General features: G+C 42.8%; 1 protein-coding gene across 1 annotated transcript in view; it reads right to left on the reverse strand.

Annotated features, from left to right (window-relative positions):
- Positions 1-25829, reverse strand: part of HDAC9 (histone deacetylase 9) — a 338697-nt gene that overhangs the window by 61061 nt on the left and 251807 nt on the right. Inside the window, exons 18-21 of the mRNA XM_035130280.2 lie at positions 24909-24964; positions 24531-24618; positions 13112-13231; positions 12675-12772 (exon numbers count right to left, since the gene is read on the reverse strand). Of these exons, the coding sequence (XP_034986171.2) occupies positions 12675-12772; positions 13112-13231; positions 24531-24618; positions 24909-24964 (362 nt within the window). The remainder of the gene's footprint in view (positions 1-12674; positions 12773-13111; positions 13232-24530; positions 24619-24908; positions 24965-25829) is intronic.

Here is a 25829-nt window from a genome sequence, read left to right on the forward strand (position 1 = left end):
AGGAACTGTATCACAAATTCGGAAAAAGTGCAAATTTCAAAGGTGGCCTGCATTTCGGTTCACATATTGTTTCAGGAAGTGATAACCAGGTGCAAAACAATCTGAATTTGTCCCCCCATTACTATTGCAATTCTATAAGCCCCAACTAGCCATAGTTGTGTCAGGATGTTTCAGGGTCAATCAGTGAATTATATTGCTCCTTCTAACTAACCTGGAAACAGCTTTGGTTAGCTACAGCTTGCAGGTATCCATACAATTCAATGTATGGGGAGAATAGTTTAAAATATTGATGAATGCACCCACAGAAACTTGGAGTTCCACCCTAAGACCTCCGGGTATAGGGAGGTATATAAATTCAATAAATAAAAATCATAATAATTTTGTTTTCTTTTTTTCCAAGGATCTTGCAGATGATTTTTCTCCTCTCGTTGCCAGTTTCTATAAAACATTTGTATATAAAACGGGGAACATGATTTATCACCCATACACTTGTAATATTTCATTTCACCATTTTTTGAAAAATATCTAGAGGCTAGGACTTTAATCAGTTTTCAACTCAAATCACATAAAAGTGGATGCATGCCCTGTTTATTATCTTCTCTCTTGCCTGCCCCCTATGCAGACGTGCCAATAAAAGGAATTGCACATCCGTAAGAAAGTTGAGTTGCAGTAATTAATTTGTGCAATGAAAAGGTTTTGTTCTGGCTCTCCAGTGGATTAAATGAGCTTCATCTGCTGTTTTCAAAAGCTGCTTTCAGGGGGGATAGCAAAGGGAGTCAAAGGTGTTTTGGCGAGAAGAAGTTGGAGTTCCCAAATAAAAAAAAAGAAAAAGAAGGAAAGAAAAAAGGAGATTGTGTGTCACAAAATAAAAGCAGGGTTGCTGGTATAGCTTTATTGTAAACTTTGAAGTATAATAACCTAGTCAGAAGACCTCTAGGTGTTGCATTTTCTCTCTCTCTCGTTCCCCTAACAAACCTTTTTCCATTCCTTCCTCCAAACAATGTCCCTTGGACATTGACATTAAAGATGCCAAGAATTAAGACACGCAGGCACAGTGTGCAACAACTCAGCCTGTCAAGGAAATCAACTCTTGCTCAGCAGAATTAAATAACCCAATAATTATTATGGAAGTGCCACATAAATCCTTGTACTTTTCTGGGGGAAATTAATTTTTATCAAGGACCCCCTCGGAGGGTTTCTCAACATTTCCCTACGAAAGCAGCTGGTGCTCTTCAGACAAGCTGCAAGAATAGACTGTTCTTGGAAGTGAAAATGCAAGAGGCAATCCCCCCCCACACTTCAGGAGAGCACCTAACATTCATTGCTTTGTGGTGCGATGTAAGGTCAACCCTCTCTGGAAGTTGCATTTTTAAAAAATTAAAAAACGGTGACACTACAGAACTTAACTCAGGCAAACCAAACATATAACAGGAATAAAGTGGAAAGCAAGCGAGCCCACGGATAGTGAGTTTTATCTCGCCTCATCACTTTTCACCCTGATTACATCATATGAGAACAAACTTGGAAACAAGGACAAGCTTGGAGGGAATGTGATGATTGTGGAGCTCTGGGAAATGTTTTCTGGCAATTCCTGAGTTCTGTTCATTTTCAAGCACAGTATGCAGCTCTCATATAGTTCCTCCCCCCCCCCCCCGGTCGATGCTTTCTTTCTCGCTATTGTCACTCTAGCCATGAAGACACCAGTTAGTCTATTTCTCACTTGTCATCCTGAAAATATTCCCATTTCACTACTGAACAGGGTGCTGTAGTGATTACTTCCACCTTCAGAAAATGTTCTTTGCTTTACATTTTTTTTTAAAAAAAGAATTCCTTCTGAAATTATGTTTCTCAAGGATTAATGGTGGTTTAGAGCCAGTGTGGCCAACTGTTTTGGACAAACTATACATTACAGACTTGCATAGCTGTAGCCCCATTGGCCACTGAAATGTAGAAGAGCTGGGTACCAAGGGGGTAAACAGGAGCAGAGGAGCACTTAAGCCTTTCATGGACTGTTCTTTTCCCTGCAGCTTCCCCCTCCCCGCCATGAGATGTTAAATGTGGAGAAACATGTGTGAGACTCAGAAGGGTAGAAGCCAGAATCTCCTCAAACAGGCCCTGTGAGAAATCTAGGAAGCAGTCAGTCGGTTTGACTGTGTGGCCTACTTTACAGAGTACGACCCTCCAATTGATGGAGTCCTCTTCTTGAAGAGCTGTCCAGCCCAAGTCCAGTTGAATGCAAGCAACCACAAGCAGAGACAACGGAAGTCTTGAAGTTGCCTATCAACAGGAAGCACCTCGACAGCAGACTGAGCAGCCACAAATGGCACCTGGTCACAGTCTTCCCCCCTATGTTTGCTCTTTCTGTTTCAATTACAAGTGTGTTGGAATGGTCAAGAGCAGGCATCCCCAAACTTCGGCCCTCCAGATGTTTTGGACTACAATTCCCATCTTCCCCAACCACTGGTCTTGTTAGCTAGGGATCATGGGAGTTGTAGGCTAAAACATCTGGAGGGTCGCAGTTTGGGAATGCCTGGTCAAGAGTGTTGGGCTTTGGCCTAGGGTTTCAAATCCCTACTCAGCCATGAAGCTCATTGAGTGAAATTGGGCCTACCACTGTCTCTCAACCTCACAGGGTAGTTGTGAATATAATATGGGGATCAGAAAACCAAGTGCATCGCCCTGTGATCCTTGGAGGAAAATAAATGTAATTAATAAATGCATGAATTATTATTTATAAATTTGAATCTATGTGAATAGCTCATGCACATTTTATGCAAGTTGGTGTCTTCCTCTTTTGGGGGGTGGAAGTAGTGGCGTGTTTCCTCTTTTCTTGGAAGCTGCAGAAGTGGCCCCCCTATGACCACTTCTGGAGGGGCGCAGTGAGCAACGGCAAGGTGTTGAGGAGAGCTAGGCATCCTACACTGCTCTTCTTAACCCAGCCTGCTCCTCTCGAGTACGATGCACAATGCTGTCCCATCACAGATGCTGAAGATTCAGCCGCCAGCCCAGTTGGTTTTGAATAGGTAGCACCATTGGGTCCTTCACCCCAGGCTCTGCTGACCCCTATTTGCCCAACTGCAAAATGGGGAAAATAGTTACAGGCTTTGTAGGGTTGCTCGATGGCTGAACCAAAGAACTGAAAACAAGCCGCAGGTTCTGAAAGAGCTATGTGTCCTAAAACCAGGGCTATTTGTCTAGAAAAAGAGGTTCCAGAACTCACCACAAACACCTCCCTTGTTCTCGCAGAATGGCAATGGTGCCCACCTGAGAGGTGCCAGAACTGAGTTGCGGCTGAAAAAAAAGCCCTGGCTAAAATAACTAAAGAAGTCAAACTTTCTTTCTTTAAAAAAAGCCTCCATGAAGAGACACAACTTTCACAACCATACCATGAGCAGCTAAAAATGCCCCACAAATGTGAAACGTAGAATCACTGAGGTTTGAAATGTAGAATCATTGAGGTTTTGCATAATTGCTGCAAGAAACCTTAAAGGCAAGTACAAAGGTAGGGAATGAACTTGGCTCCTTTGCTTTTAAATAAATAGCCCTTGGGATACTCTTGCTGGAGCTATCACTTCGGAGCTCCCTGCTGACTCCAAACTAGCAGGCCTGGAACTTTTATCTCACACAGGAGAAGGCTGTGGTTGTAAAAGTAGCACTCGGCTTTAGTTCCCTCCACTGGCAATCTACTCAAGGGTATTCTGTTACATATCTACAAGAAAATGGGCTCTTTTGGAGGCCCATACAAGGATGAAACAATCCCTGGGAAAACTTGTTTTCCCCAGAACGAAACATGGCACAAAACACGCACCCCTAATATCTAAATCATTTGTGTACATAGTAAGCAAAAGAGAAGAAGGTGAGCCATTCACTTAAGCATTAGAAAATGCCCCCCCTCCCTTGAGAAGCAGGGGGACATATGGGGAACACAGGCCAATCCTGGAGGAAATGGGTAGACACTGTTCACATAGTATACATTTTTTGAGTTATAAAAATGTTAGTCTTTGCTAAAATGATGCTAAAAGGACAGGTGTTCAACCATCCCAAGCTGTTTTTTAGATAAACCTAATGGGACGGTGCTCATGCTAGTTTCTGAAATGGCCCAGTTTAAAAGGCATTATCATCACTTAAGGCTGCCCGTCAGCTACTACTAAAACTTCCCAACCAGTAAAATCAAAAATTTCGATAGGTAAAGAATATTAGAATATGAAAAGTCAGCTAGCGCCAAAGCCAGGTGGGTGTACAGTGGTACCTCGATTTAAGTACACCACTGGTTCCGGAAGTCTGTATTTAACCTGAAGCGAACTTTCCCATTGAAAGTAATGGAAAGTGGATTAATCCGTTCCAGACGGAGTATTTAAACTGAAAGTACTCAAACCGAAGTGTACTTAAACTGAGGTATGATTGTGTGTGTGTGTGTGTGTGTGTCCTGGTTTTCCTTTATCTTTGAATTGCAGGATTCAGTTAGGCAGGTAGCATTCAAGAGCTTTTGTTCAAATACTTGAGTGGGGTTGCTTGTGTGTCACCCTGATCTTATGACCTCCCTCCACTTCTGCCGCCTTCTCTCTCCCCACTCCCAAGACCAAGGAATTATTTTAGAATTCTGCAAAAGGAAAGTCATGGTAGCAGAGGGTATGGCTGGGGCCTGTTTGTGTCCATTTGTCCTCTCTGAGCTGTCCAAGCTGATCAACTGCTTGAAAAAACTTCACATGGTATGCATTGGCCCTTGCAGGTGCCATCAGCCCCCTCCCCACCCGATGCCACAGATGATGCCAGGTGTAGAACAGGTGGGTGTGGCCAAAACAGCCTCATGGGCCAAATGGGGAGGCCTGCACTGAGCACTCACAAAAGCACTTCTCAGGCCAAATGATGGAAGGCCTGTGAATCTCTATTGCCTGTAATCGACTACTTTCTACTGAGCTCCTTCTCTGACCTGTCAGGTTCCCCACTGGCTCCATTTCTTTTGTTGTTTAGTCGTTTAGTCGTGTCCGACTCTTCGTGACCCCATGGACCATAGCACGCCAGGCACTCCTGTCTTGCACTGCAACCCGCAGTTTGGTCAAAATCATGTTCGTAGCTTCGAGAACACTGTCCAACCATCTTGTCCTCTGTCGTCCCCTTCTCCTAGTGCCCTCAATCTTTCCCAACATCAGGGTCTTTTCCAAGGATTCTTCTCTTCTCATGAGGTGGCCAAAGTATTGGAGCCTCAGCTTCACGATCTGTCCTTCCAGTGAGCACTCAGGGCTGATTTCCTTAAGAATGGATAGGTTTGATCTTCTTGCAGTACATGGGACTCTCAAGAGTCTCCTCCAGCACCATAATTCAAAAGCATCCATTCTTCGGCAATCAGCCTTCTTTATGGTGCAGCTCTCACTTCCATACATCACTACTGGGAAATCCATAGCTTTAACTATACGGACCTTTGTCGGCAAGGTGATGTCTCTGCTTTTTAAGATGCTGTCTAGGTTTGTCATTGCTTTTCTCCCAAGAAGAAGGCGTCTTTTAATTTTGTGACTGCTGTCACCATCTGCAGTGTTCAAGGAGCCCAAGAAAGTAAAATCTCTCACTGCCTCCATTTCTTCTCCTTCTATTTGCCAGGAGGTGATGGGACCATTTCTAATTCAGCTCCATTTCTAATTCAGCAGTTTCCATTGGAGGTCCCCTGCCTTTATTTCTATGCCCCATCTTGGGAAGGCAGCTTTTAAAAATCAAATGTTTGCAGCTGTCATCATTGCCGGACTCCTAAAGAGAACGCCCACCCCATTCATTTTCTTTTGTAAAGTGAGCTTGAGGGAGGAGATGTCTCTTGCATCTGTTTTGCTTTGTTTCCTTTGTGCATTTAAAGGGTTTAAATGAGGGATGTGTGAAGCCCACTAAGGGAATAGATTCCATTGGAATTCTGTTTTCCTGCCTCCCCCAGACAGATATATGCGGAAAATCCATTGCCCAAAGCAAAATTCCACTTGGGTCTCCGTCCTTCACTGTTTTTGCAATTGTTCTTTTTAATGCAGACCCACAGATATTTCGGCATGAGCATTTTTGCTCACAGCCGCACTGGAACGATTCAGATATAACTCTAAAACCCATGACAATGCATTAAAAGAGCAAGCAGGCTGTGGCATAGATCCTTCAAATCTTAGAACTGTAGAGCTGGAAGGGACCACGAGTGTCATCTAGGCCAACTTCCTGCAATACAGGGATCTTTTGCCCAACATGGGACTCGAACCCATGACCGTGAGATTATGAGCATGATTTTGTTCCACATTGATGCTCCTTGCTCCCCTTTCACCATCCATCATCCCTTGCACATTGGCCCCTCAAACAAGATATGTTCTGATGAGCATGTTTATATATTTACACATCTTTAAGGCTACACAATGCTAAACCATTAACCATTTTCATTAACACGTACCAAGCCTGTAGTGCTATTGCAAACAAAGGTTGTAGTAGGAAACCATAATTCAAGAAAACTGGGGAATAAACATTCCCAGTTTTAAAAGGATCTTGGCTCAAAGAGGTTTCCACAGGCTTTGGAAATCCTAAAAAAGTGGTTTGGTATGGAAAGAGTTAGAATTCTGCAAGAAGGAAGAGGTTTCAAGAATCCAACCTGAAAATAACAACCTTTTCTTGGATAAAGAGGTGGCAGATTTGAAACAACATCAATTCAGATTTTGATGGGGTTTTTTTGCCAATGTTTTGGAACATTTTCTATTTTGACAGAGCCACTATTTTTGCCTTGCATTACATTTTTGTTCATTTTCAAAGCAACTCTAGTTTACATTATCCCCCCAAGTCTAGGCATGCCCCCATTTTTTTGCATCCCAATCACTGGGTGTTTCCTCCTCTACACAACCTAGTGAAAACCAGTGTCTAACTCTTCCTTTAATCTACCTGGGTAAACAATGATTTCATATCAGTAAGAGTTTTGACCACTGACAGTCAAATCAATTTTTCTGCTTCCTTGCTTGTACAGTACCCCCTGTGTAACTACGGGGTCTGTCCTGTAATTCGAGAGTCCACTTCCTTCGAATTCCCTGCTCTACATTTTAGGACAGGCATCCCCAAACTTTGGCCCTCCAGATGTTTTGGACTACAATTCCCATCATCCCTGACCACTGGTCCTCTTAGCTAGGGATTATGGGAGTTGTAGGCCAAAACATCTGGAGGGCCGCAGTTTGGGGATGCCTGTTTTAGGACATGGGCACAGCAACTGTAAAAATTATGGAGAGCGTATGTAACAGAAAATCCCTGACCCATAAAGAAAAATAGAAAGAAAGAGGATGTGGGAGCTAATCCATTAGAGTGAATTGAGCACTGCTCCGTCACCCTCAGTCTGCCACCTGCCAGCTACCACCTGCTTGCCTTCTCACTTACAACAGGTCTGGGGTGTTCCTCCTCCTCCTCCTCCTTAGTCTCAGTATTGCCTCAGCATAATCCTAGCAGGGGAAAGGTGGGGACAAAGCTAGAATAAATTGGCTCTGGCTGTCATTGGTTCTGGCACCACATACTGTTGGTCTTCCTACATTCTGCCCGTCCTGTCCCTAAGGACACCAGACACCTCTGGGCGGGTGTGGGGAGATGATGACTACGATAGTCAAGAAGGCATAGGAGCCTTGGTCAAACTCGCCTGCTTGAAAAAAAAACTCAGGGGCTTGAAAGAAGACAGAAGGATTTTAATAGACTATTGGATAAGATCTGGACTTGATTGATTAGAAAGCAGCGAATATACGAGGACTAGGCTTTCTGAGTCTGAAGTGTGGGAAGTCAAGTTTAAATTTGTATAATTCGGCAGAAGATTTGGATTAATTGTTTAATTGATATTTGTATAATTTGTATAATTTGAAAATGGATTAGATGTTTAAATTGGAAAATCTAATAAAAATGTTTATCAAAAAAGGGAAAAAAAGAACAAGAAGGCATAGCAGCCATGGAGTAGGATGTTCAGCTTATGTCCCACACAGGGCTAGGCCTCTTATTTTTCCACAAGGGCATTCAGTCCAGGCTATCCGCCTAAGTAAACTGTTCAGTTAAATGGGCTAAATTGCTCTTTCATACACGAAAGGAAGTGAAATCAAAGCATGTGGATATGGCAAGGCAGCCACTTTCCTTGGCCACAAGCAAACCTCCACAGCATCAGAAGCCATTTGGAGAGCGGGAGCACGGCACAATTCACTTCACACCGCAGGTCCCAAATGCTTATTGATTCCGAATGAAAAAGACTGGGTTTAGTTTCAATGACTGACACATGTGCTAAGTTACCTCAGGGTGCATTCCTCCCTGCCCCTTCAGATGAGATACCATCGGTCCAACTGTGGTAATTTTTCTGATAGCGATGCGGTTGAACTAAACACCAAATGTGTTTGGCTCAGCTTCCAGTATTCTACCCTTATTCACTAACTGGGGTTGAATGTGAACCAAGCTTTTAGGAGGTGAGAGAAGCTGAACTCCATCACCGAACCCTTGTGCCATCTAAACACCCTATTTTTTTGTCCAACTTTTTGATTGACCTCAGCAAAGGATTAATGAAAATATAGAAGTGGGTACCATCTGAGGTTCACCAGCTTGGACGGCGTACCTTAAAAGTAATTGAATATTTGACAAGGTGTTTTCCATGATAGGCAAATTATGTATATGAAATCAAAACCCATTTTACAGAAACAGTGCGAGGCTGTGATTTTATGTTGCTTGTGTGTTTGGGGGTCGATGTCAGGTGTGTTATGTCTGAATATAAAACCACCTCAGCGCTGTGCTTTCCTGGACCACCCAAGAGTCTTGGGGGGTAGAGGAAAAGCAGGTTTTATAGATTTTGTGGTATATTTGCAGTGCAGCTAAGGTATGCAGCAGATATAACATTTGAAATTATAAATTCTGACATTGGTCAGAGCAGAAATTAGTGGTTTCGTTGTCAGCTGGTAAAAGTTCTGAACTAGCTTTTGCAAACTTGACCTGGCATTCTTGACCCAATGCCAACTGTTTGCCCAGTCCTGACATGGATTACTTCATCAAGCACTTTCGCCGTAAGAGGGAGGAGAGAAAAAATGAGCTGTGCAGCTGCAATAGCAGAAAACTGGACATGAAAGTACTTTGGATTATGCAGTAGCCCCTGGGTAGAGTACACAATACACTACACATTAAACTGTCTGAAACACCTAGGCAAAAATATAAGGAGAAATCTTTAGCGCTGGCTGCTACACTCAGTGACATGGATAAGATTAAATAACTGATGTCTGGTTCATACAAGTTTGTAATGTTTGATATAGCTAAACTCACAGTGAAGGCTGCTCAACATAGACTAGGTAGATGAGATTTAAGATTCACTTCTTTCATGTGTATTTTATTTATTGCATAGATCATTGTTTTTTTATTTATATGTATAATTCTTAGCTACATTTTAAATTTATATGCTACTGTTTGGCAACAACCTGCATTTGGCTGCCTTATTAATACAGTGGTACTTCGACTTACACCTGGGACCCAGGTGGCAGTAATTTGGAACCTTAAAAGTGAATTTTCTCTGGGCTTGCATTGGGATTTGGCAGATTGATTGGTGTGCTTTAATGTGCATGCATATCTCATGTATCAATGTAAGGACCCATGTAAGGACCCAGGTGGCGCTGTGGGTTAAACCACAGAGTCTAGGGCGTGCTGATCAGAAGGTCAGCGGTTTGAATCCCTGCAACGGGGTGAGCTCCCGTTGCTCGGTCCCAGCTCCTGCCAACCTAGCAGTTCGAAAGCACCTCAAAATGCAAGTAGATAAATAGGAACCGCTACAGCGGGAAGGTAAACGGCGTTTCCGTGTGCTGCTCTGGTTCACCAGAAGTGGCTTTGTCATGCTGGCCACATGACCTGGAAGCTGTACGCCGGCTCCCTCGGCCAATAATGCGAGATGAGCGCGCAACCCCAGAGTCGGTCACGACTGGACCTAATGGTCAGGGGTCCCTTACCTTACTTCGACTTACGAATTTAATGTGTTCCGAATGCACATTCGTAAGTCAAAAAAATTCATAAGTCGAATCCCATAGGAATGCATTGGGAGAAAAAATTCCTAAGCTGAAGCAACCCTATCTAAAAATTCGTAAGTCGAAAAAATCCTATCTAAACCGCATCCAAGATGGCGGACGGAGCTCCGTTCGTAAGTAGAAACATTTGTAAGTCGAGTCATTCGTAAGCCGAGGTACCACTGTACATCTGAATTTGGATGTGAAAGGCAGGTTTGATATCTTAAAGCAGCAGATCAATGAGGGATGCCACATTTATTTGATTAATTGGTTAAACTGTGGTATCAACAGTCAGGGACCAAGAGGAGGTGAGGCTATATCCAAAGGGCTATTTCAGTGTGTTGGCATCTTTGCTATCCCCGAACCCACGAATCCAATGGCAGTAACTTCTGCCCACTCCCTCCAGAAGAAACAGAATGGAACACCAGCTGCCAAGGACAAGAAAAATCTTCTGAACACACTTCTATGGGTAGGGAACTGGATACAACAAAGAGCTGGATCCAAGATTGGCCAAGCCTCCATGAGCTGCTTTGACATGTTGGTTGGGCTGCCTACCTATCAATCACTGAATGTGTCACATGGTGTCAGGTGGTTTTAACTTCCTTCTATGGGTACAAATGGAAAATGGGGAGTGAACTCTAAGGCCACATCCCCACCATACATTTAGAGCACTTTGATACGTCATGGCTTCCCCCAAAGAATCCTGGGAGCTGTAGTTTATGCTTTACAGAGTTACAATTTCCAGCACCCTTAAAAAACCCCTACAGTTCCCAGGATGCTTTGGGGGAAGTCATGTGCTCTAAATGTAAAGGTGTGGATGTGACCCCAGGTGCACTCCCATTTTTTTCCTTTGCAGTTCTGCTTTGAATTCAAGCTGAGGATGATAGAAAAGGGTATCAAATTTTAGAAGCACAAAATTCGAGCTACAGCAGGAAAGGAAGAATCAGGAGCATTCTTCCTTTTTGAATTTGGCACTCTTTGCACCCACAAGTTAGCCTATCCCACCAGGTCAGTGTGCCTTCACTGAAATTACCTGGTTGGCCAAATGATGTTCCCGGGGGGGGGGGGCTAATTAACCTAACAGGCTGGATAGCACAGTCCCTAGAGCATGAGACTCTTAATCTCAGGGTTCAAGCGCCACATTGGGTAAGAGATTCCTGTATTGCAGGGAGTTGGAGTACATGACTGTTGCGGTCCTTTTGACAACTATTTTAATTGTATAGCAATGCAGGGTATGAATAATACACAGCAAACAAACAATCAACCGACTTAAAATATTGCAATTTGCTAAACAATGCCACCGATCAATCTGGCAGCAGATTCTCCCTCCATTATTTCAAATATAAATACTTGCAAAAATTGTAGCCATCCAATAAGAGGCACTCCCCCCTTTTCCTGAAACTCAGACTGAAATGTCCCTTCTAGGATGGTGACTGCGGAATCACAGTACACACATAGTATAAAAACAGAATATACTTTCTCCCTCTGCAGAAATTATATTTAACCATATGAAAATCTATGTACATATAATTAATTAATTGGCTGAAATGGTCAACTAATAGCCCAATCCTGTGTGGGTCTACTCAGAAGTAAGCCCTGCTGAATCAATGAGGCATACTCCCAGCTAAATATTTATAAGATTGCAGTCTAACTGTTCTTTAAGAGGTGAAAACTCTACTTCTCTCTCACTCTCTCAATGAATATTCATTTGTTGACCACAATACACATGTGGAATCCCCCTTGTGTAGCTCAGCTGACTGGGGAACAACCGAGAGTGATGTAAAGGAGGTTGAACATTAGAAGAAAGTTAATATTTTTCTGGAGTCCTCTTGGCTTGAATGGTATGTTGTGGGCTATTTAAGATTAGGCCGTGGTCCAGAAGCAGCCAGGAAGGGGCTCACATTTCTGAATGAGACACAGAAAGAATAAGGCATATTTCATGGAGGTTGTGCATACTGCCCAGAGAATGTACAACATTCAGCCGAGATAGGCACATCCCCCAAAGTCTGCTATATTGACTTGGGAAGATGCACAATTCCCTCTTCACGAATGGACTGTGTGCATATTCTCCATGAGGCCAGGGGAATGTGCACAATGGCTGGTTGTGATGCCTGTTAACCACTCAACTTGCATTCCCATTAATTGACACCCACATTCTTATACATCTTACATGGAAGATCCATTGCCAACAGTAGGTCTTGGTTCTGTATATGTTTGGTTAGGGTGTAACAGTGAGTTTCCATATACCAGGAAGCAAGTTCCAGGGAATGAATGGGAACTGAGCGTGATCCTGGTTAGATCATGATGCCAACACTTTACTCAGGATTTTCATTATATTTCTCACCTTTGAAAAGGCTTTTAATTTTAACCAGTTTACAGGGTGGGGGCAAAAAAACCAAACAATCCAGCAATCTAGGCTACTTCACAACTGCTTCAGGCATGAAATGGCATGTGCGTTTCTCTCGTGGGTGGGCAGCAATATTAACATTGACTCTTTATGAAATTCTGCGAAGTCTCCAAACGCTACATAATAACAGATCTTTCTTTCTTCAAAAACTTTAAGCCAGGTTCCACCACGGGTCATGTTTACGGCTTTCAAGATTGCTGCAATTCTAACTCTTGTACGTTTCAGGCTCGGTTACTTCTGTTTGGCACTTTCAGAAGGAAACAAGAACCAACCTGTATGCTGCGAGGTACTCTGCGTCTCCCATGGGAGGATCCAAGCCACCTGTCCAAGCAATATTTATATTATAACCTTCGCCAGGGCCACTTCCAACCTGAAAGGAGAAGTGGGAGAGGAGGGGGGGGAGTGCCAGAGGAAAGGGGGGGTGGGAGAGAGGAAAGGCCAGGAGTGAATCAAAATAAGAAAACATCCAAAAAACGTCCTTTTGAAACAAACATCAAACGGCATGTCAAATCAACCCGGCCCCCATTTGACAAGGACTGTTCTGGGTTATGCACTTGTTCTACGCCGGTCCCTTGGCCCCAGTGGACTATTTGGTAATCTAGTGCAATTTAAAGCACCAGCCGAGGATGAGAAAATTAGGGGTAATCATGCAATGCAATTACCCGAAAAGATACAAATAAAATTGGGGCTCTAAAGAAATAAACCTAACCTCATTTGGGGCTCCGCTGCCAGGGAAGAAGTTGCCTTCATCATAGCGATGAAGAGAGACGTACAGGATGCTGGGGTCAGCATAAAAAGCCTGCTGTGTACCGTTGCCATGGTGAACATCCTAAAGGGGAAAGAAAATAGATGACAAACACAATCATGTCCAAGCCAGTGTGCCGAGAGCCCTTTTGCTTTCTCTTCTCCTTCTCTTTTTTCTCTCCTCTCTTTGTGTTTCTCCCTCTTTCTTTTTCCTTCCTTCCTCTTCTCTCTCTCTCTCCCCCCTTTCCACCCGCCCTTCACCACCCCAAACTTCCTGAACTTTCAGGCAAATTACTCTTTAATACACTCATTTTTTAAACCGGCTTCTAAAAATCAGGAAACCACAGTGAGCGTGCCCTTGAGACTCCAGATGAGCAGTCATTGAGAAATCCCAGTCCTTTTGTACAATTAGATATTATACACCGGCTCTTTGTACTCCTTGTCTCAGTGATGGAATCTAGCATCCTGTTTTATGGAGGAATTTTATGACTTATTAACTGCCAACAGTTCATAACCCCTCAGGCTTAACTAACTAGTCTCATTGGCCTAAAAAAGAAAGAAGAAGAAAGACTAATGTTTAAAATACAAACTAGAATTCTGCAGGAGGATCTATGGGGTATGGAGCATTTTTGCAATTCTTGAAAGAGCACTAAATATTCCAGTATTCATTGATTTGCCAAGTTCCACTATTGAGGTCAAAGGGTTTGCAACCAGCTGAGTAAATTGGCTTCCTTGAAACGTTCAGTTCAGTTAGCAGTCCCTCCGCAGCGAGATCCACATCAAAAGGGAACCCAGATGCAGAAAGGACTTCATACGTTATGTTCATAAAATCATGACGGCTGTAGTTGACGATGTAAGAATATGATCTCATTAGCTTGGAGCAGCCTGATCCTCAAAAGGCCACAAGTGCCATTCATCCTCTACGCTATTTGCTGGCAGGCCACTTTGAAGAATGAATTGCAAATCCTCTGACAAAGGACAGCATATTCCATCAATACAATGCAGCTACACACATACAAATCATTGGTAACAATAATTCACATGCACAAATTATTAGCATCTATGATCACATTTTAAGCTGCAGTGCTAAACATGCATGCTTGGAAATAATTGCCACTGAAAATCCACGGAACTTGCTTCCAAGGAAATACACTTAGGATGCTGGTGTGCAAAATAGCTTTTCGAGACTGAATTTGTTCATAGTCACAGCAGTCTTGTGCTTACCTTGGCAGTCCCGGACTGCAGAATCCGGGACCGGCAGCCGTGTGACACCGGAAGTTGCGTCGACGTAACTTCCGGTGTCGCTTTGCCCTTCTATGGGCACCAAAAATGGCCACCGCCGGCTTCGAAAGTCACTTGTACGCATGTCAGGAAGTGCGTCGACGCAACTTCCGGTGTCGCTTCGCCCATCTATGGGCACAAAAAATGGCCGCCGCCAACACCGGAAGTCGTGTCTATGCACTTCCGGACATGCGTAGATGCGACTTTTGAAGCCGGCGACGGCCATTTTTGGTGCCCATAGAAGGGCAAATAGGAAAGAAAAAAATGGCCGCCGGCAGGAGAAAATAACGGAGAAAAACGGGAGACGAAGTGATACGGGGGACCACTGGGAAAAGGTAAGTACAATCGGGGTTTTCCCGGAGAAAACGGGGTACTTGGCAGCTATGGTCTTGTGAGGGCTGCTTCCATAAAGTTTGCATATTGACACAGATAATTACTGTCCATTCGGAAATTACAAGGAGAGCAGCCAAACGAATAACAGCCACCCAGACCAGAGTTGCTTTTGCCAACCTGGTGCCCTCCAGATGTTTTGGAGCACAGTGCCCATCAAGTGAATGGAATTGTCATCCATAGCATCTGAAAGATATCAAGTTGGTGAAGTCTGAGCCAGAGGAAGTTACGTGACCCTTTTAAAAAGGGCTGATGCCAAGCTAGGAGCACCCCTTTGGTTAGGGTTGCCAGACTCAATAGAGGACAGGACTTCTGTGCCTTTAATTGCCCTGCTCTCTTTTGAGTCTGGAAACCTTAAAGAGAAACCAGCAGACCCTTTGTTTAATTTCCAAGCAAAGGGTCTGCTGGTTTCTCTTTAAGGCTTCCAAACTCAAAAGAGAGCAGGGCAATTAAAGGCACAGAAGTCCTGTCCTCTATTGAGTCTGGTAACCCTACCTTTAGTCAGAGCAACAAAGGGAGAGAGTCACCAGCCCAGCCACCCTATGCCAATTCCTCAGCAACCCTTCACCGGTGTTTTCCATAACCTTGCATCTTAGATCACACTATCTCATATAATCTACAACTGAATTAGCAGGTACCTGGTGGTCACCTAGCAGGTAACTGTAAGGAACTGAAATGTACCTGTGGGATGCATGGAGCCCAAGTGGGAAAGCTAGGAGGAGTGGGTAAAATATGTCTGTGTACTAGGGCAGCGAACTTGGTGTGAGACTGGTTAGAAAAGCCTACGTGCCCATTTTGGTTTTGGTTTTGAAGTTGTTGAATGCATTAGGAGAACTGTCCAGTCTTACAAAGTTTCTGTTAAACTGCCACAAGCATCGCTGTTTGCCATTTCATACTGACTGGTGAAAAAGTTGATTGCTTAAACTGAGAATATTCCTATTTCCTGACTTGGCAGTGAGATGCAGTTACAGGACTGGCAGTCATAAAGATGGACTTATGATTGCTTAGGTCAGTAGTTCTCACGCCATGGAACTGTTCGCTTTTGGGTGTATGGAACATTTGGAGGGGGGCATGAAGTTTCAGAGAAGGTTAGGATCCTGAGGCAGATGCTGCTTTCTTCTCCAACAGAGTCTCGTGGTTCAAATGCTCCTCTGATGGGGGAACCTACAAAAAGTTTTGGTTTCTTTGGATTTGTGTGTATGTACCCAATCATCTCAATGTGATTTAGGAAGAAAGGGCCTCTGCTTTTTTGTTCTTATGAGGTTTCCTTGTACATGGTTTTAGGGAAGAGAGATCTGCTTCTAGTTTTGGAATTAAAAAGCCAGCCCACAGATCCTTGCAGGTCAGCTTGTATCTATCCACGAGTGTCTACTTCTGTACACTCTTCTGTGGAACAGATTATTGGTGCTGGGTTTGACCTGGAAGGGTCCAAGTTGAAACTGATAGAGGAACACAGGTTAAAGTGTTTAAATTATAATGCGACAAATAAGGAAGAACACATGCCAGACGTATTGGAACTTGGTCTCAGGGCAGATTCTACAGCCACCATACAAAAAGCAAAGATGGTCTGGCTAGCCATGGAAGGGAGACTCTATGGAAATTCCATATGCACAACATGGAGCTCTATGATGAAAGGAAGGCGGGATAAAAATGCACCAAATAAAAAAGTCAGTCAAATCTGTGCTAGAGATAATTTCCCAAAACTGAAGCATAGAACTCCAATTTAATTAGGTTGCCGCTCAACCTATTTGTGCTTCTCTTTTGCACTTGGCTCTGTGACCATTATGGATTTAAACAAGGCCACACATCAAGTAAAAAAGGAGAGCAGGTGACCTACAAACCTTGGATCTGCCTCTCCGTGTCATTAAATGCATTCAGCTCCAGTGGGGATAGGAATCTTCCAAAATAATGAAATTTGAGCATACTGGCTATCTATTCTCTACACAAGCTGAGGTTTAGTTTCAGTTATTTTGGGGCAATGCAGAGTTGGAGTTACACAGTAATCCTGCAGGATGTTTTTATGAATCCATAATATTATTAAGCTATTATTGATACGTTCAAATTAATGCTGAAATGGGATTGTGTTATTTCATTAAGGAAAATAGCTCCTGGGGAAATGAAAACCGCAAAACATAGTTTAAGGAATTTTAAAATTCATGGTGAGCTCATTAGTATGTTCAGCAAAACCTGTTCCCAAGGAGCCGTAATGGCTTATTGTGCAGGTAATCATCGCAATATATCACAGTACGCCATTCAAAGATTTCCAAGTATAATGAAGCCAAATGTAGTCTAGTTGCAGTTGCTACTATAGACATCTGTGTTGCCAACTCTTAAAAATGTCAATTCTAACTAAGACTTGACCAAAATTCCCTCATAGTTTCCTAAAGATATTCTCCCCTACAAATAATAATAATAATAATAATAATAATAATAATAATAATAATAGGTAATGCAAGTAGGAACCTCCTTCTGAAAAACTGAGAGAAATTCTTCCCTTCCTATCATCTTTCAGGAGGGCTTCATTGAAAAACATTTTATTGGCATTTTCACCTCAGCTCTAGTTATTAAAATTTAGATGCAATTTCTAAGCCACATAGGCCCATAAAATCTTTTGGAAATGCTAGAACATTAGCCTAAAGGGCGTGCATGGTACTAAAGCACAACCTTGCAGGACACAATATAATGGTGGCTCAGGGCTGCAACAGAAATTACCTAGATGCCACTTAACAGTAACACTACTCACTAATTTAGCTCTTGAGAACTTTCCCCTGCTTCAGTTAATGCACATTCCCACTATTCTTGTTATGCTTTTCTTAGGTGTCCGTTAATGGAGATGGAGCGAGAGCTTTAACCACTGGGGAAAGCTCGATCATCGAGAGGGTACTGGGGAGAGCACAAAGGCGCTGTGCACCCCAAAAGAAGCCCAAAAGGGAAGTTTGGGTGCAGAGCTTCGGCTGCGCAATTTGCAGGGTCTCCTGCCCTCCCCACCAAACCAAAAGGTCTCTTTCTGCCAATGCGTGAGCCCAAGATATGAGCTCGTGAACTACCATAGATAACGTCTATAATAATACATGCCAATTGAGTTCTCAGCACTGATGCTATCTTCAGAATATGCATTCCTATTTTGATATTTCTGAGACGTACAATGGCATTTATTTTCTCTCCAGAAACTAAAGGGCAGGGCAAGGCAGGGCAGGGCAAGGCAGGGCAGGGCTGTGGCTCCATTGTACATCACATTTTGCATTAAATCTTTGACATCTCCAGGCAGCACTAGCAGAGACCATGGAGAGCCGCTGCAGTCAATGTATAGTAAATACTGAGTTAGACCAATGGTCTAACTTATATGATTTTGTAAACATTGTTTTCACAGTATATGGATGTTACTCTTCCATTTATCTGTCCAAATAAACTTTTGCTGAGACAGCAAAACATGGGCAGTAAGCCTCTTGTGCATGCTATTTTTTTCCTGTATACATTAACTTTGTGTATGCTATTTCTAATATTGCCACAAAGGCTACACTGCTACACATACGTGTCTGGAAACAAATCCTACGGAAGACAATGAGGCTTTCTTCCGAGTAGACATGTGCAAGTCAAATATGTTATTTGTTCCTTGGAAACAGATGCTGCCATTAAGGATGTTGGAAAATTCCATCAGAAACAGAAACAGGAGTGGAAACTGTGACAATTTGCATGTTTGTCTGAGGTCCGGAACGAAAATCATGCAAGCAAATATGAGTGGTATTCTCTATCTCTGTTTGTTTTTGTTTTGTTTTTTAGATTACAAACACTGAATAAATGACATTATTGTCTGCATTGTTCTCATGGTTTTCCTTCCATTGAAACACACTGAAGTTAATTATGTGGTTAATTACATTAGTTTCAGCCCTATCAGATAGTGAGATGAACAATGTAGGTTTCAACAGAAGCTAAACTGCAGTGGAACAGAAACAATGCTGAATGCAGCAAACACAGGACGGAGTGGGAAATTTTGCCTTCTTCCACCTCCAGATGCCACAAATAATTTTAACAAATTATTGTAAATACTGGTGCGTTTTCTCCCCATATATGTTGTATGGGATAAAAATGGAATTATACACGTTATTTTTCAACGTAACACGAGTAGTAATGCTGATAGACAAAGAAAGAGGGCAAGTAATTTTTTTGTCTGATAAATGGTTACCTCAACAGAAATAAAGGAAATAGTTCTAGCATAGTTGCTGATAGCAGGATAAATGGGGACATTTTTGTTGCACAGTGCATAGTTGAAACACCAAACCTTTGGGTTCCATGCACAATTTTATCCAAGGGCAAAGCTAAAGAAACGATAATATTTTCAATACTTTTTCTAACATCCATTCTGCATTTTTGTGGGGTGCTTCCACAAATTATTTCCGAAATGTAGTAATGATACTTCTCTTCCCATGAAGGAGAACCTTCTCAGATCCAACATAGGCAATGATGTGGAAGTTACTGTCTCAAAATACCAGTGCACAGAAATTGGTTTTAGGTTCTGATTGGGAAAAAAATTCTGGAAAAATGTTTAGAGGTCTGTTGGATACTTGATTCCATTGAGAAAAGGAGACAGCATGAAAGAAGATGGGTATCTTCAGCCCTGATGGCAAGCAGTATGTTTACTCTGATGCAGCCAAACCTTGTAGATTCAGGGTGGATACACAAAACTCTCCTGCCTTTTAAAATATTTTTTAAAAAAAGCATTTACTGATTCACTGCAATGGAGGGAGTAGGTATTTCATATAAATGGATGGAGCTGACTTCTGCTGAATTTATAGGAACTCGGTGTGAACATGCAGTATACATAAAGCTTTGAATGAGGATGGTGGTATTATCTTCTGTTGAGTAGAGAAGATGGAGATAAAGACCATTACACTAATAGAGTGTAGTGGCGTTTGTGGACAGGCCTGAAAGAAATCTGGGAGGGGGTGGGCCAAGTGTAAGCTGAGTCATGGGGCATGCCTTGAGTTTGATTGACAGGCACATCTAACTTAATGTTTGTGTTGCTTTCGATTTCACCAGTCTTTTGGAAAGTTCCGAATCCCCACCCACCCGCCCTGACTTTAGGCTTTAGTCGACGCTGCTTTCCCGACTAGCGGGGCTCGCCTGTATTCAGGGGTCCAGTAGGAATTTTTCCACTTGGCTGATTGGCTGTTGCCATTTGGTTTTCACCTACTGTCAAGCAATCTGTCACAACTTGTTAGGTTGGCCGTTAGGCTTTGGTTAAATGGTATTGGAGGGGCATGGCTAAATGTCTACCCCCCATTATTTGCTCCTCATAGAAGTATTCCGTTAAAGGAATCCTGGGGCTCAGGGACTCTAGTCCATCATCCGGCCATAAGCAAGGATGGTGTGTCCATTACAGAGCCGAGCCTTGGGGAACACTCCTTGGGGGAAGGAGAGTATTGAAAAACCGTACCTCCAATCCCTTGGGGTCTTTACTTGACTTACCAACCACTAGGTAAGTCGGAGCTGGTCCTGACCCAAATGGTCAGATGGAATTGGTCCTGCCCATCGGGCAGATGGTATGGTCCTGACCAAAGGGTCAGATGGAAATGGTCCTGTCCCTTAGGGTGGACAGATGGATTAACCAAAGCCTAAGCCAACACTCAGAATTAAATTGTATTTTAAATAAAGTTGTGGCCAAAATAATGCCCCAAAACCAAACCATAATTATTGTGTCCGTTGTGAGTTATTGGGATTTCTTGGGGCCTTGACACGCAATATATTATACAGCCTCACGAACTTCACACAAAAGCACAACAGTCCCATTTAGGGCATTTGGTTTGGGAGCTGTGTGCCACACATGGGACAGTCTCCTTCAAGAACTATTTGGTAACTATGAGAAAATTCTTCCTATGCCATTCCTATTTTTCAGCATGTAAACACTGAAAATCCTTTCAGGATTGCAGATTTAAATCTTTAAAAGGAATGGTAAAAGCTCCAAGGATCAGAAGGAGGGAAGTTAGTTGAAACAATCTGGCTTCATTATATTTTTTCAATGCACATAATCCCCAAATCCAGGAGAAAAGCAGTTTCCAGGGCTGAGTCAAATGTTTAATATGTGTCGGCAGAAATTTCAGATATGAAAATATTGTAGCAGTTTGGCACCTGCCATCTTTCTTTCAATATGTATATTGCAGGGAACTAATTGATTCAAATTACCCACTGCCATATAATTCATTATACCTTTCTGAAGTCACCCTCTGTGTCAAAAATACGTTATCCCTTTTTTGAGCTACTCTCTGTTTGTTCTGGACCTACACCTCAGTCCATGATTTACAGAATGTGGGATTCTGAGCATGCACACACACACATACAGTGGTACCTCAGTTTACAAACTTAATTCATCCCGGAAGTCTGTTCTTAAACCGAAACCGTTCTTAAACCAAGGCACACTTTCCCTAATGAGGCCTCCCACTGCCGGTGCCCTTCCACCGTTTGGCTTCCGTTCTTAGACCGAGGTAAAGTTCTCAAACCGGGACACTACTTCCGGTTTTGTGGAGTTCGTAAACCGAATAGTTTGTAAACAGGGCTGTTCTTAAACCGAGGTACCACTGTACTTTACTTAGTCCTGCTGAAGGAGACAGCCTAAAGGGAGGCAGACTTGTGGGATTGCCAATTTATGGATAAAGTGGGAATCCTGATCTGTGTTTGATCATCTGAGCACACAAACAAATGATCACCATTTTTCCATAGCCCCATTCACTTGAAGGAGCATCACTCATAAAAAGAGGCTTCTACGCTGGTTCTAGGTGTGTTGCTCCCTATCGTAAACACAATCTTTAACATCATTTCATACAGGGTGGCTGGGCTGATACAAAGAACAGAACAAACATGCAAGGCTCGCTGTGAAGTGAGTCTTCTCAGAACCCTGATTTAGAACTCAGATACAAACACCCATCAGGGATCCCTAATGCATGTAAATCGTAGAATTGTAGGGTTGGACGAGTCCTCTAGTCCATTTCCCTGTAATCACAGCTAAATAATCCCTGATAGATGGCCATCCAACCTCTGTTTAACACCGCCCAATGAAGGAGAGTCCAAATCAGGGAGGGGAATTCCCATATCTCCAGGTGGAACACCCAAACAACATCTATCACTGCTGTTGGCCACCTCCAGCGTACAGGTTATTCAAACATAGCAGCCAGAGAAAGGATCTCCCTCCTCCTTATGAAACCATGTGCAGTTGTACCTTGGAAGTCAAACAGAATCAGTTCCAGAAGTCTGTTCGACTTCCCAAACATTCAAAAACCAAAGCGCAGCTTCTGATTGGCTGCAGGAAGCTCCTGCAGCCAATTGGAAGCTGTGGAAGCCCCGGCGGACATTTGGCTTCCAAAAATAGTTCGCAAACCGGAACAGTCACTAATGGGCTTGCGGCGTTTGGGAGCCAAAACGTTCAGGAACTAAGCTGTTCAAAAACCAATGTACGACTGTGTTAGCTAGGTTAAAGACCCTCCATTCTTTCACAGACTGTAGCAGTATCTCCCAAATGGTAGAATACATGGTAAGTATACAGAAAGGGAGCTTCTGTTTGCCACAAACTCCCAAATACAAGATAGCTCTCAGTGGCAACAATGAGACGCACAGGTACTTTTGTCAATGAGCACCAAACCTGCTATTGCATTGATTCTCAATGCTTGCCAAACATTCATGATTTTATCCAAGACACCACTGGCATAATGGGGTGCCAGGCCAGATATGTGGAATGAAAGAGCAGCAGAGATTCTCAACGTATGAACACCCAGTCACCGGTTCCAGTTGCTCCCCTTTACTTTTCACATTTGTCATTATTTTTTCTGTTTCTATAAGACAACTCTTAAAGTCAACTCTGAAACAGCTACAAAGGAAACTAGAGCTTGTTTACGATTGCAACAAACAAACAAACAAACAAACACAAAAACCCAGGCATGGTGGATAGGGGAGAAAATCCCTATTGCAATTTCTGTCTAACGCACACATTTTTGCAAAGTATTTCCTGTAATATAATGGATTTTGGCATGTTATTTTCACTCATATGTATTTTTATGAACACCTTGACCCACTCTGTGCATTTTTGTACACATTATGTAGCAGGAGACCTGCATTGCAGAATTTGGAGAGGTGCACATTTCAAAGGATACACTTCACACATTGTTAAAGAACGCTTGTATTAGGTGGGCCCACCCTTAAATGTGAACTGAATCAAATTTCTGGCTCGTCCGTTGTGACAACATGTGTTTGTTCCGCCATGTCTATATCATAGCTGCCAAGTTATCCCTTTTTTAAAGGGATTTTCCCTTATGCTGAATAGGCTTCCTCATGAGAAAAGGGAAAACTTGGCAGCTATGGTCTATATGCTCATTGTTGCCTTTCCCTGCACAGCTAATGTGGGAGCGTTGATGGCAAGCTTCTTCCTGGTTGGTGAGCATGACAGGGTTACTGCTATGGGCGCATTTTGCTGCACTACTGCTATTCCTGGGGTGCAATATCTGCTGCTGATTTAGCATAGGACTGCAGCTGTAGACTACAGACTCTTCCTATCACTTGCCCAGAAGTGTACAGAAACATCTTGATTGTTTTCTCTGCTTAATTGTGCATTTTGTATCACATGATTAAATATATTAGAAAACAATTGTTGTTCATACAACTAAACCACAAGCCCTGTTTTCTTTGCACCGTCCTCCACTGGGGCAAGGTCACAAGGAGATTTAATTATGAGCGCTGATATGAATAAGATTTAAACTATTAATTCCATAGCTTGGGGGTGGGGCGGGATCTTTAACGCATTTTGTCTTTAAATCTTTTATCACCTGCAAAAATTAATTAAATGCAGATGTAACAGGTTAGGTTTGGATGCCAGGGTTCATTTCCTGTCTATGCTTTTTCAGACAACTTATTACACCTCCTCCCAAAGTGTAGGCAAAACAAAAATGGTGCTCATAAATCAACCCCCAGCTTTTCCTCCAGGCTATGCATGAAGTTGGTCCTTAAGTAGGAGGCAAAGCTCAATTCATTATTCACAAGCCGAATGGAGAGAAAACTTACCCAGTGACAACCGCATTTGAACTAACCATTTGTTTGAAACTGTACTATGCAGCAAAAGATTAATCTAAGCCACGAAGGCTGGCTCTTTGTTGTTATTAAATTAGATTTCCTGCATGGAAGGCATCCCGTACTGGCACACGTGATTTGGAACCAGGGGAGGGTGGGGTGGGGAGAGACAAAGGCCTTGTTCCTTTGTTGCAATAATGTTTGCACTGCACAACTAAGCCAAGCTATTGTCAGCTTAAGGAGCAAAGCCAAACTGGTTACCAAACCAAAGCCACGCAATTTAAGTATTTCAAATTTATATTCTGCAGGGAAAAGTAAACGTTGGTACTTGTTGGGTCATTTTAACAGTGGAAGTATCAATTCATTTAAGGACCATAAAAGTCACCCTGATCTGCGCCTTCTTCTCATTAAAATTGCAGTTAACACCATTAAAGTGAAACATACATGTTTATGGTTTCAGTCCTGCCATCCTGGATTTAATGAGTTCCCAAATTCAGAGGAAAAACACACACCTTTATTACTCCTAAGTATTAAAGGCAGGAAAGCCTAACATATAAAAGAAAAACACAAAACCCCTTTTCCCCTCCCCATTTCCTTCCACCCCTACCCCAACCTTTTTTTTATCTAGATCCACTCAAATGATGATGCTTGCCAATAATACATACCAGATCTACAATCAATATCTTGCCCATATTTAGCTTGTCTCTCAAGTATTTGGCAGTAATTGCAACCGAATTAAAAAAGCAGAACCCCCTGTGGAATAGAGAAGAACAGAAATTTTACAAAGCACATCAGTCAGGAAAACAGTTATAAATAATGTTCAGGGCGTGTGTGTGTGTGTGTGTGTGTGTGTGTGTGTGTGTGTGTGTGTGTTAAAAAAACCCCACTATATGATCTCTAAGACCATAAATCTGCTTCTGTGAGTACCTCGAAAACCTTTTCAGTCATCTGCTAACAATTAGAGCTCCCCAGAGACATGCACAATGCAGGTGATTGCCAGTAACCCTAGCACTCCAAGATGGGCAATATTCCCTGGTACTTACATGGCTGTTGATTCTTCAGCATGATGGCCTGGGGGCCTTACAACAGCAAAACCATTCTGTAAGAACAAGATAGGTTTTCAATTACCAGATTTTAAAAGAAGAAGGGGAGTGATCTCTTCTCTTTTCTGTGGAGCAAAGAGCAGCAAGTAAACAGGTTTGGAATGTATTAAAAGCTACTAAACACCTCCCCACCCCAGCACTCATTACCCTTTCATAGAATAAGTGGGGCAAATGCAAAGGATCTCAGCTGAGCGATTTTTTTTAAAAAATAGGCCGTATGTCAAGGATTCCAGGCTAGATAGATAGCTCACCCCAGAAGCTCACAAGCCAACATTTCTCATACCAAGAGAATTTTTCTAAGCAGGGAGCAATAAAACCATGCAAGTCAGTATAAAAATTCAAAACATTGAGAACAATTCAGCAGTTAAGTAAACTACAGTGGTACCTCATGTTACGTACCGTCCCGCTTACGTTCCGCTAACCCGGAAGTAGATGCCCCTTGTTGCGACCCGGGATGCGAGCAGGAAGTCGCACTCCGGCAGCACGGCAGAAGTGGGAGGCGGCATTAGAGAAAGCGCGCCTCATATTACAGGTGGTTTCCTGTTACAAATGGACCTCCAGAACGGATTAAGTACATAATACCAGGTACCACTGTAACACAAAAGCTGGTCATGCTGCAGGGGCAGCCTAGCTCAATAAGAACATTTTAAGTGCAAAGGATAAAACAGAGAGAGCTTACTTAACATGCTATTTCTGAACATGAAGCTTCCACTTTGCCTCATGACATGTGATAGACTGGATAGACTGATTCCGCAACCTAAAATTCCGCATGACTATTATGTGGGCGCAGAACTGCACCAGCAGAGGTGGCCCATTCTTTTTCATGTCGGGGATGTGTTTGGATTGAGACTGACCCAGCAG

The sequence above is a fragment of the Zootoca vivipara genome, chromosome 12 (genome assembly GCF_963506605.1).
Source record: "Zootoca vivipara chromosome 12, rZooViv1.1, whole genome shotgun sequence".
Classification (NCBI taxonomy): domain Eukaryota; kingdom Metazoa; phylum Chordata; class Lepidosauria; order Squamata; family Lacertidae; genus Zootoca; species Zootoca vivipara.